The sequence below is a fragment of the Pan paniscus genome, chromosome 4, assembly GCF_029289425.2.
Source record: "Pan paniscus chromosome 4, NHGRI_mPanPan1-v2.0_pri, whole genome shotgun sequence".
NCBI lineage: Eukaryota > Metazoa > Chordata > Mammalia > Primates > Hominidae > Pan > Pan paniscus.
In genome coordinates, this window is record NC_073253.2 from 10,001 (window position 1) to 22,460 (window position 12,460).

The 12,460-nt window shown below is 55.6% G+C and overlaps 1 protein-coding gene and 1 pseudogene across 1 annotated transcript; both read right to left on the reverse strand.

Annotated features, from left to right (window-relative positions):
- Nucleotides 1–136: 136 nt before the first annotated feature.
- On the reverse strand, nucleotides 137–3,241 carry LOC134730335 (putative uncharacterized protein FLJ44672). The gene has a single exon (XM_063604102.1). It carries the CDS (start codon nucleotides 1,263–1,265, stop codon nucleotides 414–416), a length of 852 nt encoding a protein of 283 aa, XP_063460172.1. The 5' UTR covers nucleotides 1,266–3,241; the 3' UTR covers nucleotides 137–413.
- Nucleotides 3,242–3,367: 126 nt separating this feature from the next.
- On the reverse strand, nucleotides 3,368–11,323 carry LOC129398498 (putative uncharacterized protein FLJ46235; annotated as a pseudogene).
- Nucleotides 11,324–12,460: the final 1,137 nt, after the last annotated feature.

The following is a 12,460-nucleotide window of genomic DNA, read 5'->3' on the forward strand; positions in this document are numbered from 1 at the left end:
TGGGGGCTCCTGCACTTCGACACAGGCAGCGGGAGGGTTTTCTCCCCATTCCCTCTGCACTCCCAACTCGAGCTATACTTTTTAAGAAAGTGATTCACCCTGCCTTTGCCCCCTTCCCCAGAACAGAACACGTTGATCATGGGCGATATTTTTCATTGTGCCAAAAAGTTGCCATGACCGTCATTAAACCTGTTTAACACCAAATAATCAGTAAAATAAAATAAAAAATTCGGGCTTGGTGCAGAAACTCACCCCAAATAAATCACCTACCAAAATATTTACATAATGGTGGAAATATTCCAAAATTCAATATTTTGGGATTTATACACAAAAGATAAACAAATTAGAGGCCAAGAGGCTGCCGGAAGGGAAAAACGGGGCCTGGGAAGGCCGTTGTGAGGAATGAGCTGGGCCTAAAGAGGCCGCTGGCAGGCGGGAGCTGGGCCTGCCGAAGCGGCCGAGAGGCAGGAGCTTTGGACTCGGGAGGCCGCAATGACGCAAGGGCTAGCTGGGCATGGAGAGTCCGCTGTGAGTCCGCTGTGAGTCCAGGCCCATGCAGGCCTTCGAGAGGCAGGAGGCCGGGCCTGCAAAGGCCCACTGGAGGTCAAGTTCTGGGCCTGAAGAGGCCACCAAAAGTCAAAAGCGGGGCCTGGGAAGGCCGCCAAGAGCCATGAGCTGGTCTGGGCTGAAAGAGGCCACTGGGAGGCAGGAGGAGCTGGGCCTGGAGAGGCTGACTCGAGGAAGTTTTGCACCTGGAGAGGCCGCCGAGAGGACGGAGCTGGGCCCGGGAAGGCCGACTTGCTGCTCTTCCAGGCCCAATTCCAGGCCGACTTGACGACGACTTGGGCCTGCAGAGGCCTCCGGGAGGCCGGAGCTGGGCCTGGAGAGGCCGACTTCAGGACGATTTGGGCCTGCAGAGGCCGCGGGGAGGCCCAAGCTGGGCCTAGAGGAGCCCACCGACCTTGCCATCGGAGGGCAGGAGCTGAGCCTGGAGAGGCCACCGTGAGGCCTGAGCTGGGCCTGGGGAGCTTGGCTTCGGGAAGTGGTGGGCCTACCAGGGCCGCTGGGAGCTGGGCAGGAGCTGAGTCCAAAGACGTTGTTGGGAGGCCAGAGTCAGGCCTGGAGACACAGCCGGGAGGAAGAGCTGGGCCCGGAGAGGACGCCGGGAGGCTGCAAGTGGCTCTGGAGAGGCCGATTTGAGGAGGCCCGGCCTCAGCCTCCCACATGGCGGCCTCTGCAGGCACAGCTGTTTCTCTTGGCTGCATCTCCCACCTCCCAGGAAACAAGCTTTTTTGGCTCAGTTCCCGCCTGCGTTTGTAGACACCGAAGTTTCGGCAACCAAGCTCTTCAGACCCACATCCCGCCTCCCAGTACCTGAACAGTCCCAGCTCCGGCTGCAGAACAGAGTCTGTAGGCCCCGCTGTTGCCTCAGAGGGGTGTCTCCAGGCCCAGCTCTCGCCCCACCGCGACCTCCCAGGCCCAAGTCCCTGCCTGCCTCCCAGAAGCCCACGTGCGACCCTGCTCCTCCCTCACGGTGGCCTGTTGAGGCAGGGGCTCACGCTGACCTCTCTCAGCGTGGGAGGGGCCGGTGTGAGGCAAGGGCTCACACTGACCTCTCTCAACGTGGGAGGGGCCAGTGTGAGGCAAGGGGCTCACACTGACCTCTCTCAGCGTGGGAGGGGCCGGTGTGAGGCAAGGGCTCACGCTGACCTCTCTCAGCGTGGGAGGGGCCGGTGTGAGGCAAGGGGCTCACGCTGACCTCTCTCAGCGTGGGAGGGGCCGGTGTGAGGCAAGGGCTCACGCTGACCTCTCTCAGCGTGGGAGGGGCCGGTGTGAGGCAAGGGGCTCACGCTGACCTCTCTCAGCGTGGGAGGGGCCGGTGTGAGGCAAGGGCTCACGCTGACCTCTCTCAGCGTGGGAGGGGCCGGTGTGAGGCAAGGGGCTCACGCTGACCTCTCTCAGCGTGGGAGGGGCCGGTGTGAGGCAAGGGCTCACGCTGACCTCTCTCAGCGTGGGAGGGGCCGGTGTGAGGCAAGGGGCTCACGCTGACCTCTCTCAGCGTGGGAGGGGCCGGTGTGAGGCAAGGGCTCACGCTGACCTCTCTCAGCGTGGGAGGGGCCGGTGTGAGGCAAGGGGCTCACGCTGACCTCTCTCAGCGTGGGAGGGGCCGGTGTGAGGCAAGGGCTCACGCTGACCTCTCTCAGCGTGGGAGGGGCCGGTATGAGGCAAGGGGCTCACGCTGACCTCTCTCAGCGTGGGAGGGGCCGGTGTGAGGCAAGGGCTCACGCTGACCTCTCTCAGCGTGGGAGGGGCCGGTGTGAGGCAAGGGCTCACGCTGACCTCTCTCAGCGTGGGAGGGGCCGATGTGAGGCAAGGGCTCACGCTGACCTCTCTCAGCGTGGGAGGGGCCGGTGTGACGCAAGGGGCTCAGGCTGACCTCTGTCAGCGAGGGAGGGGCCGGTGTGAGGCAAGGGGCTCAGGCTGACCTCTGTCAGCGTGGGAGGGGCCGGTGTGATGCAAGGGGCTCAGGCTGACCTCTGTCAGCGAGGGAGGGGCCGGTGTGAGGCAAGGGGCTCAGGCTGACCTCTGTCAGCGAGGGAGGGGACGGTGCGAGGCACGGGGCTCACGCTGACCTCTCTCAGCGTGGGAGGGGCCGGTGTGAGGCAAGGGCTCACGCTGACCTCTCTCAGCGTGGGAGGGGCCGGTGTGAGGCAAGGGCTCACGCTGACCTCTCTCAGCATGGGAGGGGCCGGTGTGAGGCATGGGGCTCACTCTGACTTCTCTCAGCGTGGGAGGGGCCGGTGTGAGGCAAGGGCTCACGCTGACCTCTCTCAGCAAGGGAGGGGCCGGTGTGAGGCAAGGGCTCACGACCTCTCTCAGCGTGGGAGGGGCCGGTGTGAGGCAAGGGGCTCAGGCTGACCTCTGTCAGCGAGGGAGGGGCCGGTGTGAGGCAAGGGGCTCAGGCTGACCTCTGTCAGCGAGGGAGGGGCCGGTGTGAGGCAAGGGGCTCAGGCTGACCTCTGTCAGCGAGGGAGGGGACGGTGTGAGGCAAGGGGCTCACGCTGACCTCTCTCAGCGTGGGAGGGGCCGGTGTGAGGCAAGGGCTAACGCTGACCTCTCTCAGCGTGGGAGGGGCCGGTGTGAGGCATGGGGCTCACTCTGACCTCTCTCAGCGTGGGAGGGGCCGGTGTGAGGCAAGGGGCTCACGCTGACCTCTCTCAGCGTGGGAGGGGCCGGTGTGAGGCAAGGGCTCACGCTGACCTCTCTCACCGTGGGAGGGGGCGGTGTGAGGCATGGGGCTCACTCTGACCTCTCTCAGCGTGGGAGGGGCCGGTGTGAGGCATGGGGCTCACTCTGACCTCTCTCAGCGTGGGAGGGGCCGGTGTGAGGCAAGGGCTCACGCTGACCTCTCTCAGCGTGGGAGGGGCCGGTGTGAGGCAAGGGCTCACGCTGACCTCTCTCAGCGTGGGAGGGGCCGGTGTGAGGCATGGGGCTCACTCTGACTTCTCTCAGCGTGGGAGGGGCCGGTGTGAGGCAAGGGCTCACGCTGACCTCTCTCAGCGTGGGAGGGGCCGGTGTGAGGCAAGGGCTCAGGCTGACGTCTCTCAGCGTGGGAGGGGCTGGTGTGAGGCAAGGGGCTCACTCTGACCTCTCTCAGCATGGGAGGGGCCGGTGTGAGGCAAGGGCTCACGACCTCTCTCAGCGTGGGAGGGGCCGGTGTGAGGCAAGGGGCTAACGCTGACCTCTCTCAGCGTGGGAGGGGCCGGTGTGAGGCAAGGGCTCAGTCTGACCTCTCTCAGCGTGGGAGGGGCCGGTGTGAGGCAAGGGCTCACTCTGACCTCTCTCAGCATGGGAGGGGCCGGTGTGAGGAAAGGGCTCACTCTGACCTCTCTCAGCGTGGGAGGGGCCGGTGTGAGGCAAGGGGCTCACGCTGACCTCTCTCAGCGTGGGAGGGGCCGGTGTGAGGCATGGGGCTCACTCTGACCTCTCTCAGTGTGGGAGGGGCCGGTGTGAGGCAAGGGCTCACGCTGACCTCTCTCAGCGTGGGAGGGGCCGGTGTGAGGCAGGGGCTCATGCCTCTGGGCAGGGTGCCAGAGGCATGGGCATCAACAGGCCACCGTGAGGGAGGAGCTGGGCCGCACGCGGGCTGCTGGGAGGCAGGCAGGGAGTTGGCCCTGAGAGGCCGCCGTGGGGTCAAGAGCTGGGCCTGGAGAGGCCCCTGGGAGGCAAGAGCGGGGACCTGCATAGGCTGTTCTCCAACCATTGCTGGGCCCGTACAGGCCACCGGGCGGCAGGAATTAGGCCCGAAGAACTTGGCTGGAGAAAGTTCGGGGCCCACAAAGGCGGTTGGGAGCTGGGCCGGAGTTGAGCCAAAAGAGCTTGCTTACTTGCTGGGAGGCACGGCCGGGAGATGCCAACTTCAGGACAACTTGGGCCTGCAGAGGTCGCCGGGAGGCCCAAGCTTGGTGTGGAGGAGCCCACCGACCGGAGACCATTTGGGGCCTGCAGGTGCCATCGGAGGGCAGGAGCTCATCCTGGAGAGGCCACCGTGAGGCCTGACCTGGGCCTGGGGAGCTTGACTTGAGGAAGCTGTGGGCTGTGGATATTGGATATATCCAATATCCGATGGAGCTGTGCCTGTGGAGGCTGTTGTGAGGCAGTAGCCTCATCTGCGGAGACTGCCGTGACGTAGGGTATGGGCCTAAATAGGCCATTGTGAGTCATGAGCTTGGTCTGTAGAGGCTGACTGGAGAAAGTTCTGGGCCTGGAGAGGCTGCCGGGAGGTAGGAGCTGGGCCAAAAGATTTAAGCACATTTACATTTATTAGGGACTTTATTTCCATTATTACAATATATAATAATATATTTAATATATTAATATATTTAACATATTAATATATATAATTATATATATTTATTATACATCCAATATATAATAAAATAATTATAGAACTCACCACAATGTCAAATCAGTGGGCGTGTTAAGCTTGTTTTCCTGAAACTGGATGGTCCCACCTGAGCGTGATGGGAGAAAGTGACAGATCAATAGGTATTAGATTCTCATAAGGACAGCGCAACCTAGATCCCTCACATGCACGGTTCACAACAGGGTGCGTTCTCCTATCAGAATCTAATGCTGCTGCTCATCTGAGAAGGCGGAGCTCAGGCGGGAATGTGAGCAAAGGGGAGTGGCTGTAAATACAGAAGAAGCTGCCCTCACTCCCTCACTCGACACCACTCACCTCCTGCTGTGTGGCTCCCTACGGCTCCATGGCTCAGGGGTTGGGGACCCCTGCTCAAGTGCATCCAAAGCGACCCTTCCCAAAACAGTCTTCACAGTGGTCAAGGGCAGCAACCACTTAGCTCCCAAGGCATGTGCCTCAGCTGGCATTTCATCACAATCAACAGTAAGAGGTAGCTTGAGTCACTGTGAGGTCACCTACTGGAAATCACCAGCATCCCATTTCCCACTGGCAAAGAGCTCAGCACTGCCCCCTGGGAAACCAAACCTATGCCCAAATCCCATCTGTGTGGGTTTACCTCCTGGGACCCTTCCTAGCATATTAGTCAGAGTCCAATCAGGAAGCATAAACCACTCAAAAGTTTAAAGTGGTAAAATTTAATACGGAGAATTATTCATTATAACAGGTGAACAGCATAATGAGAGATTGGCTAGCACAAAGTAAAGAGAACTCTAGAGAATATGGGACTAGCCCAGGCCAGGCATGGTGGCTCATGCCTGAAATTCCAGCCATTTGAGAAGCTAATGCAGGAGGATTGCTTAAGGCCAGGAGCTAGAGACCGGTCTGGACAACACAGTGAGACCCTGTCTCTATCCAAAAGAAGAAAAAAGTTAGCTGGGAGTGGTGGTGCACACTTGTAGTCCCAGCTACTCGGAATGCTGAAGTTTGAGCCTGGGAGGTCAAGGCTGCAGTGAGGCATGATTATGCCACTACAGTCCAGCCTGGTGACAGAGCAAGACCCTGTCTCAAAGAACAAAACAACAACAACCATTTACAGACAGAAAAGAAATAGAGCTAATAAGCTGAGGAAAGATGTTGAAATGTGACAAGTAGAGTAACATGAGGTCTTTTGTCTATTTAAAATAATCAAACAAAAAATGACTTACTAAATTATAATACCCTGTGCTGGCAAAGGTGCAGTGAAATGGGCACTTTCTTATACTATGAGGGGTGTTTAAATTGTGTATAAGCCTTCCTGGGTAAAGCCTGTCAATTTTTTAAAATAATGGAGACAGGGTCTCACCATACTGCCATACTGCCTCCTCCAACTCTTGGCCTCAAGCAATCCTCCTCTCTTAGCCTCCCAAAGTGCTAAGATTATAGCTGGGAGGCACCCAAAACCCTGTCGATTTACATCAAGGGTAATGAGAATGTCCATTCACCATGACTCACAGTAATCTTACTTCTGGGGAGACAATTCAATCTAAACAAAAGGTCATCTGGACACACAGAGTAAAAATCTGGGAGTAACTGAAGACAGAGTTGCTAAGTGAAATAAGAAACAGTTCTAAGAAATTAAACTATGGTATCAGTAGGCACCTGGTAAAAGGTCAGTTGATGTTAGCTGCTACTTTTTTGTTGTTTTGAGACAGGGTCTCACTCTGTCACCCAGGCTGGAGTGCAGAGGCCTGATCATGACTCACTGCAGTCTCAGCCTCCCTGGGCTCAAGTGATCCTCCCACCTCAGCCTCCCAAGTAGCTGGGACTACAGGAACATGCCACCACACTAGGCTAATTCATGTGTTTTTCTGTAGGGATGGTGACTCCCCCTGCGTTTCCAAGGCCTATCGCAAACTCTTGGCCTCAAGCCATCCTCCTGCCTCAGCCTCCCAAAGTGTTGCGATTACCAGTGTGAGCCACCACACCTGGCCAGCTGCTACTTTTAGCAATATTATTATTATTCCACTCAATTAAAAATTATTATTTTCAAGGCTATGCAACAGTATGTATCCTACAGCGTAATTGTAAAAACATATACAGTCGTCGTCCCTCAGTATACAGAATCAGTTCCAGCCCCCCATCTCTGCATATACCAAAATCCATGCTTACTCACGTTTCACTGTCACCCCTCTGGAATCCACGTATACGAAAATTCCAAATATTAGTTGGGCATAGTGGCAAGCACCTGTAGTCTCAGCCACGTGGGAGGTTGAGGTAGGAGGATCGCTTCAGCCTGGAAGGTTGAGGCTGCGGTCAGCTGCGATAGCGCTACTACACTCCAGCCTTGGACAACAGAGGGAGACCCTGTCTCAGAAAAAAAATAAATAAATAAAACAGGTTAGAAACTGTAATGAGGTCTGCTGGGCAAAATTCCATATAAGCAAAGTATAAATTAATAAAGCAAATCGTGATAAATTAGTACGATTGACTTTCTGGAGTTTCTGACAATAAAAGTAAGGAAAATGCAGAACACAAAGACAGAGAGTAAAAAGAGAAATTAGGAAAGCATTCTACATGTTGAATAGGAAGACACTGGCCATGTTCGTGCAGCGGCAGTATGTCGTGACATGACATACCTTGGAGAGAAGTTAACAGATGAGGAAGTTGATAAAAATCATCAGAGAAGCAAAATACTGGTAGCGACACTCAAGTAAACTACGAAATTTCCATAACTTATGTCAGCAAAGTGGGAATACTGTACAGTGCGTGTTGAAGTTCCTATACAACATTGTTTACCTGCCTTTTGTTTGTTTGTAAGGAATGTATATACTAAAAGTTCTTCTTGCTGTCAAAAGAATATGTGTGAATAAGTCATTTTAACTTATTCTTCTGTTTTTCTTTTATCTTCCTGCCATCATCCCACAGCCTTACTTTAGAAATTTCTTGTTTAGAAAATTGAACAAGTGCTCCTTGTGGTGGCAAATACCTCGAGGATGGGAGGCAGGGGTGGAAGGGTCACTTGAGGCCATTAGTTTGAAACCAGCCTGGCCAACAAAGTGAGACCCCATGTCTACAAAACAATTTAAAAATTACCCAAGTATCATCATGTATACCTACAGTCCCAGCTACCTCAACTTACGGAGAAAGTTCAGGGCCTGGAGAGAAGGCTGGGAGGCAGGAGCTGGGTCTAAAGAGGCCATTGTAACGATGGAGCTGTGCCTGTGGAGGCTGTTGTGAGGCAGTAGCCTCATCTGCGGAGACTGCCCTGATGTAGGGTATGGGCCTAAATAGGCCATTGTGAGTCATGAGCTTGGTCTGTAGAGACTGACTGGAGAAAGTTCTGGGCCTGGAGAGGCTGCCGGGAGGTAGGAGCTGGGCCAAAAGATGTAAGCACATTTACATTTATTAGGCACTTTATTTCCATTATTACACTGTAATATATAATAAAATAATTATAGAACTCACCATAATGTCAAATCAGTGGGCGTGTTAAGCTTGTTTTCCTGAAACTGGATGGTCCCACCTGAGCGTGATGGGAGAAAGTGACAGATCAATAGGTATTAGATTCTCATAAGGACAGCGCAACCTAGATCCCTCACATGCACGGTTCACAACAGGGTGCGTTCTCCTATCAGAATCTAATGCTGCTGCTCATCTGAGAAGGCGGAGCTCAGGCGGGAATGTGAGCAAAGGGGAGTGGCTGTAAATACAGACGAAGCTTCCCTCACTCCCTCACTCGACACCACTCACCTCCTGCTGTGTGGCTCCTTACGACTCCATGGCTCAGGGGTTGGGGACCCCTGCTCAAGTGCATCCAAAGCGACCCTTCCCAAAACAGTCTTCACAGTGGTCAAGGGCAGCAACCACTTAGCTCCCAAGGCATGTGCCTCAGCTGGCATTTTGTCACAATCAACAGTAAGTGGTAGCTTGAGTCACTGTGAGGTCACCTACTGGAAATCACCAGCATCCCATTTCCCACTGGCAAAGAGCTCAGCACTGCCCCCTGGGAAACCAAACCTATGCCCAAATCCCATCTGTGTGGGTTTACCTCCTGGGACCCTTCCTAACATATTAGTCAGAGTCCAATCAGGAAGCATAAACCACTCAAAAGTTTAAAGTGGTAAAATTTAATACGGAGAATTATTCATTATAACAGGTGAACAGCACAATGAGAGATTGGCTAGCACAAAGTAAAGAGAACTCTAGAGAATATGGGACTAGCCCAGGCCAGGCATGGTGGCTCATGCCTGAAATTCCAGCCATTTGAGAAGCTAATGCAGGAAGATTGCTTAAGGCCAGGAGCTAGAGACCGGTCTGGACAACACAGTGAGACCCTGTCTCTATCCAAAAAAAAAAGAAAAATGTTAGCTGGGAGTGGTGGTGCACACTTGTAGTCCCAGCTACTCGGAATGCTGAAGTTTGAGCCTGGGAGGTCAAGGCTGCAGCGAGGCATGATTATGCCGCTACAGTCCAGCCTGGTGACAGAGCAAGACCCTGTCTCAAAGAACAAAACAACAACAACAACAACCATTTACAGACAGAAAAGAGATAGAGCTAATAAGCTAAGGAAAGATGTTGAAATGTGACAAGTAAAGTAACATGAGGTCTTTTATCTATTTAAAATAATCAAACAAAAAATGACTTACTAAATTATAATACCCTGTGCTGGCAAAGGTGCAGTGAAATGGGCACTTTCTTATACTATGAGGGGTGTTTAAATTGTGTATAAGCCTTCCCGGGTAAAGCCTGTCAATTTTTTAAAATAGTGGAGACAGGGTCTCACCATACTGCCATACTGCCTCCTCCAACTCTTGGCCTCAAGCAATCCTCCTCTCTTGGCCTCCCAAAGTGCTAAGATTATACCTGGGAGGCACTCAAAACCCTGTCAACTTACATCAAGGGTAATGAGAATGTCCATTCACCATGACTCACAGTAATCTTACTTCTGGGGAGACAATTCAATCTAAACAAAAGGTCATCTGGACACACACAGTAAAAATCTGGGAGTAACTGAAGACAGAGTTGGTAAGTGAAATAAGAAACAGTTCTAAGAAATTAAACTATGGTATCAATAGGCACCTGGTATAAAAGTTCAGTTGATGTTAGCGGCTACTTTTTTGTTGTTTTGAGACAGGGTCTCACTCTGTCACCCAGGCTGGAGTGCAGAGGCCTGATCATGACTCACTGCAGTCTCAGCCTCCCTGGGCTCAAGTGATCCTCCCACCTCAGCCTCCCAAGTAGCTGGGACTACAGGAACATGCCACCACACTAGGCTAATTCATGTGTTTTTCTGTAGGGATGGTGACTCCCCCTGCGTTTCCAAGGCCTATCGCAAACTCTTGGCCTCAAGCCATCCTCCTGCCTCAGCCTCCCAAAGTGTTGCGATTACCAGTGTGAGCCACCACACCTGGCCAGCTGCTACTTTTAGCAATATTATTATTATTATTCCACTCAATTAAAAATTATTATTTTCAAGGCTATGCAACAGAATGTATCCTACAGCGTAATTGTAAAAACATATACAGTCGTCGTCCCTCAGTATACAGAATTAGTTCCAGCCCCCCATCTCTGCATATACCAAAATCCATGCTTACTCACGTTTCGCTGTCACCCCTCTGGAATCCACGTATACGAAAATTCCAAATATTAGTTGGGCATAGTGGCAAGCACCTGTAGTCTCAGCCACGTGGGAGGTTGAGGTAGGAGGATCGCTTCAGCCTGGAAGGTTGAGGCTGCGGTCAGCTGCGATAGCGCTACTACACTCCAGCCTTGGACAACAGAGGGAGACCCTGTCTCAAAAAAAAACAAAATAAAACAGGTTAGAAATTGTAATCTAACCCTAACCCTAACCATATTACTCATGTAATTTTGGGTGTCATGTGTGCATTAGGAATGCTACATTTGTGTTCCGACGCTGCAGTTGGAACCAGCAATGCAGCCCCCCGCCTCGGGAGAATCTCGGTGCGCAGGATTGAGAGAGGCTTTTGATTTCCCGTTTTCCACACTGAACCGTTCTAACTGGTCTCTGACCTTGATTATTCAGGGCTGCGACCGTGAAAGATTTTATTCACCGTCCATGCGGCCCCAAGTTGTCCCAAAGCCAGGCAGTGCCACCAACATCTCTGCTGAGAATGCTGCTCCGCCTTTACGGTGCCCCCCAGGTCTCTGCTGAGCAGAACACAGCTCCACCCTCGCAGTGCCCTCCGCCCACCCGCGTCTGACCTGAGAAGAACTCTGCTCCGCCTTCGCAGTACTCCCGAAGTCTGTGCAGAGGAGAACGCAGCTCCGCCCTGGCGATGCTCTCCGGGTCTGTGCTGAGGAGAACGCAAATGCGCCCTCGCAAAGAGGCGTGGCGCGCCGGCGCAGGCGCAGAGAGGGGCGGCGCGGCGGGCCCGCGCAGGGGCAGAGAGGGGCGGCGCGGCGGGCCCGCGCAGGGGCAGAGAGGGGCGGCGCGGCGCGCCCGCGCAGGCGCAGAGAGGGGCGGCGCGGCGGGCCGGCGCAGGCGCAGAGAGGGGCGGCGCGGCGGGCCGGCGCAGGCGCAGAGAGGGGCGGGGCGGCGGGCCGGCGCAGGCGCAGAGAGGGGCGGCGCGGCGGGCCGGCGCAGGCGCAGAGAGGGGCGGGGCGGCGCGGCGGGCCCGCGCAGGCGCAGAGAGGGGCGGGGCGGCGCGGCGGGCCCGCGCAGGCGCAGAGAGGGGCGGCGCGGCGCTGTTGGGGAAACGCGGCGCAGGGCATAGAGGCACGCCGGCGCGTCCCCGGAGGGGAGAGGTCGCTGGGCGAGCGGGAGTGAGGCGCGGCGCAGGCGCAGGCGCAGAGACGCACGTCGCTGAGCTGACGGTGGCGGGGCGTGTTGCAGGCGCACAGTCGCACGCCGCCGGGCGGGGAGCGCGGGGGTGGCGCGGTGCAGGCGCAGAGACACGTCCCCGGCGGCGCGGCGCAGAGACGGGTGGAACCTGAGTAATCTGAACAGCCCGGTTCGGGCCCCCTCCTGCTTGCACCCGGGCAGTACAGGACCCGCTTGCCCACGGTGCTGTGCCATTGCGCCCCCTGCTGGCGACTAGGGCAACTGCAGGGCCCTCTTGCTTGCAGTATAGTGGCGGCACGCCGCCTGCTGGCAGCTAGGGACATTGCAGGGCCCTCTTGCTCACATTGTAGTGGCAGCACACCCGCCTGCTGGCAGCTGGGGACACTGCCGGGCCCTCTTGCTCCAAGTGTAGTGGCGGCTGGCTCCCCTGCTGGCAGCTGGGGACACTGCCGGGCCCTCTTCCTTGCAGTGTAGTCAGGGGACGCCCTCTTCTGACCGCTGGGGGCACTACAGGATCCTCTTGCTCACAGTGTAGTGGCAGCACGCCCCCTGCTGGCAACCAGGGCACTGCACGGTCCTCTTGCTCATGGTGTGGTGCCCCTACGCCACCTCCTGGCAGCTAAGGACACTGCAGGGCCCTCTTGCTCACAGTGTAGTCGTCGTTCGCCCCCTGCTGGCAGCCAGTGACACTGCCAGGCCCTCTTGCTGGCATTGTCGTGGCTGCAAGCCACCTGCAGGCAGATGGGGACTAGGCA

Bases quoted from the DNA above. Each gene is read 5' to 3' on its own strand.
- LOC134730335 (XM_063604102.1), bottom strand. From the start codon at position 1,265: ATGCAGCCAAGAGAAACAGCTGTGCCTGCAGAGGCCGCCATGTGGGAG.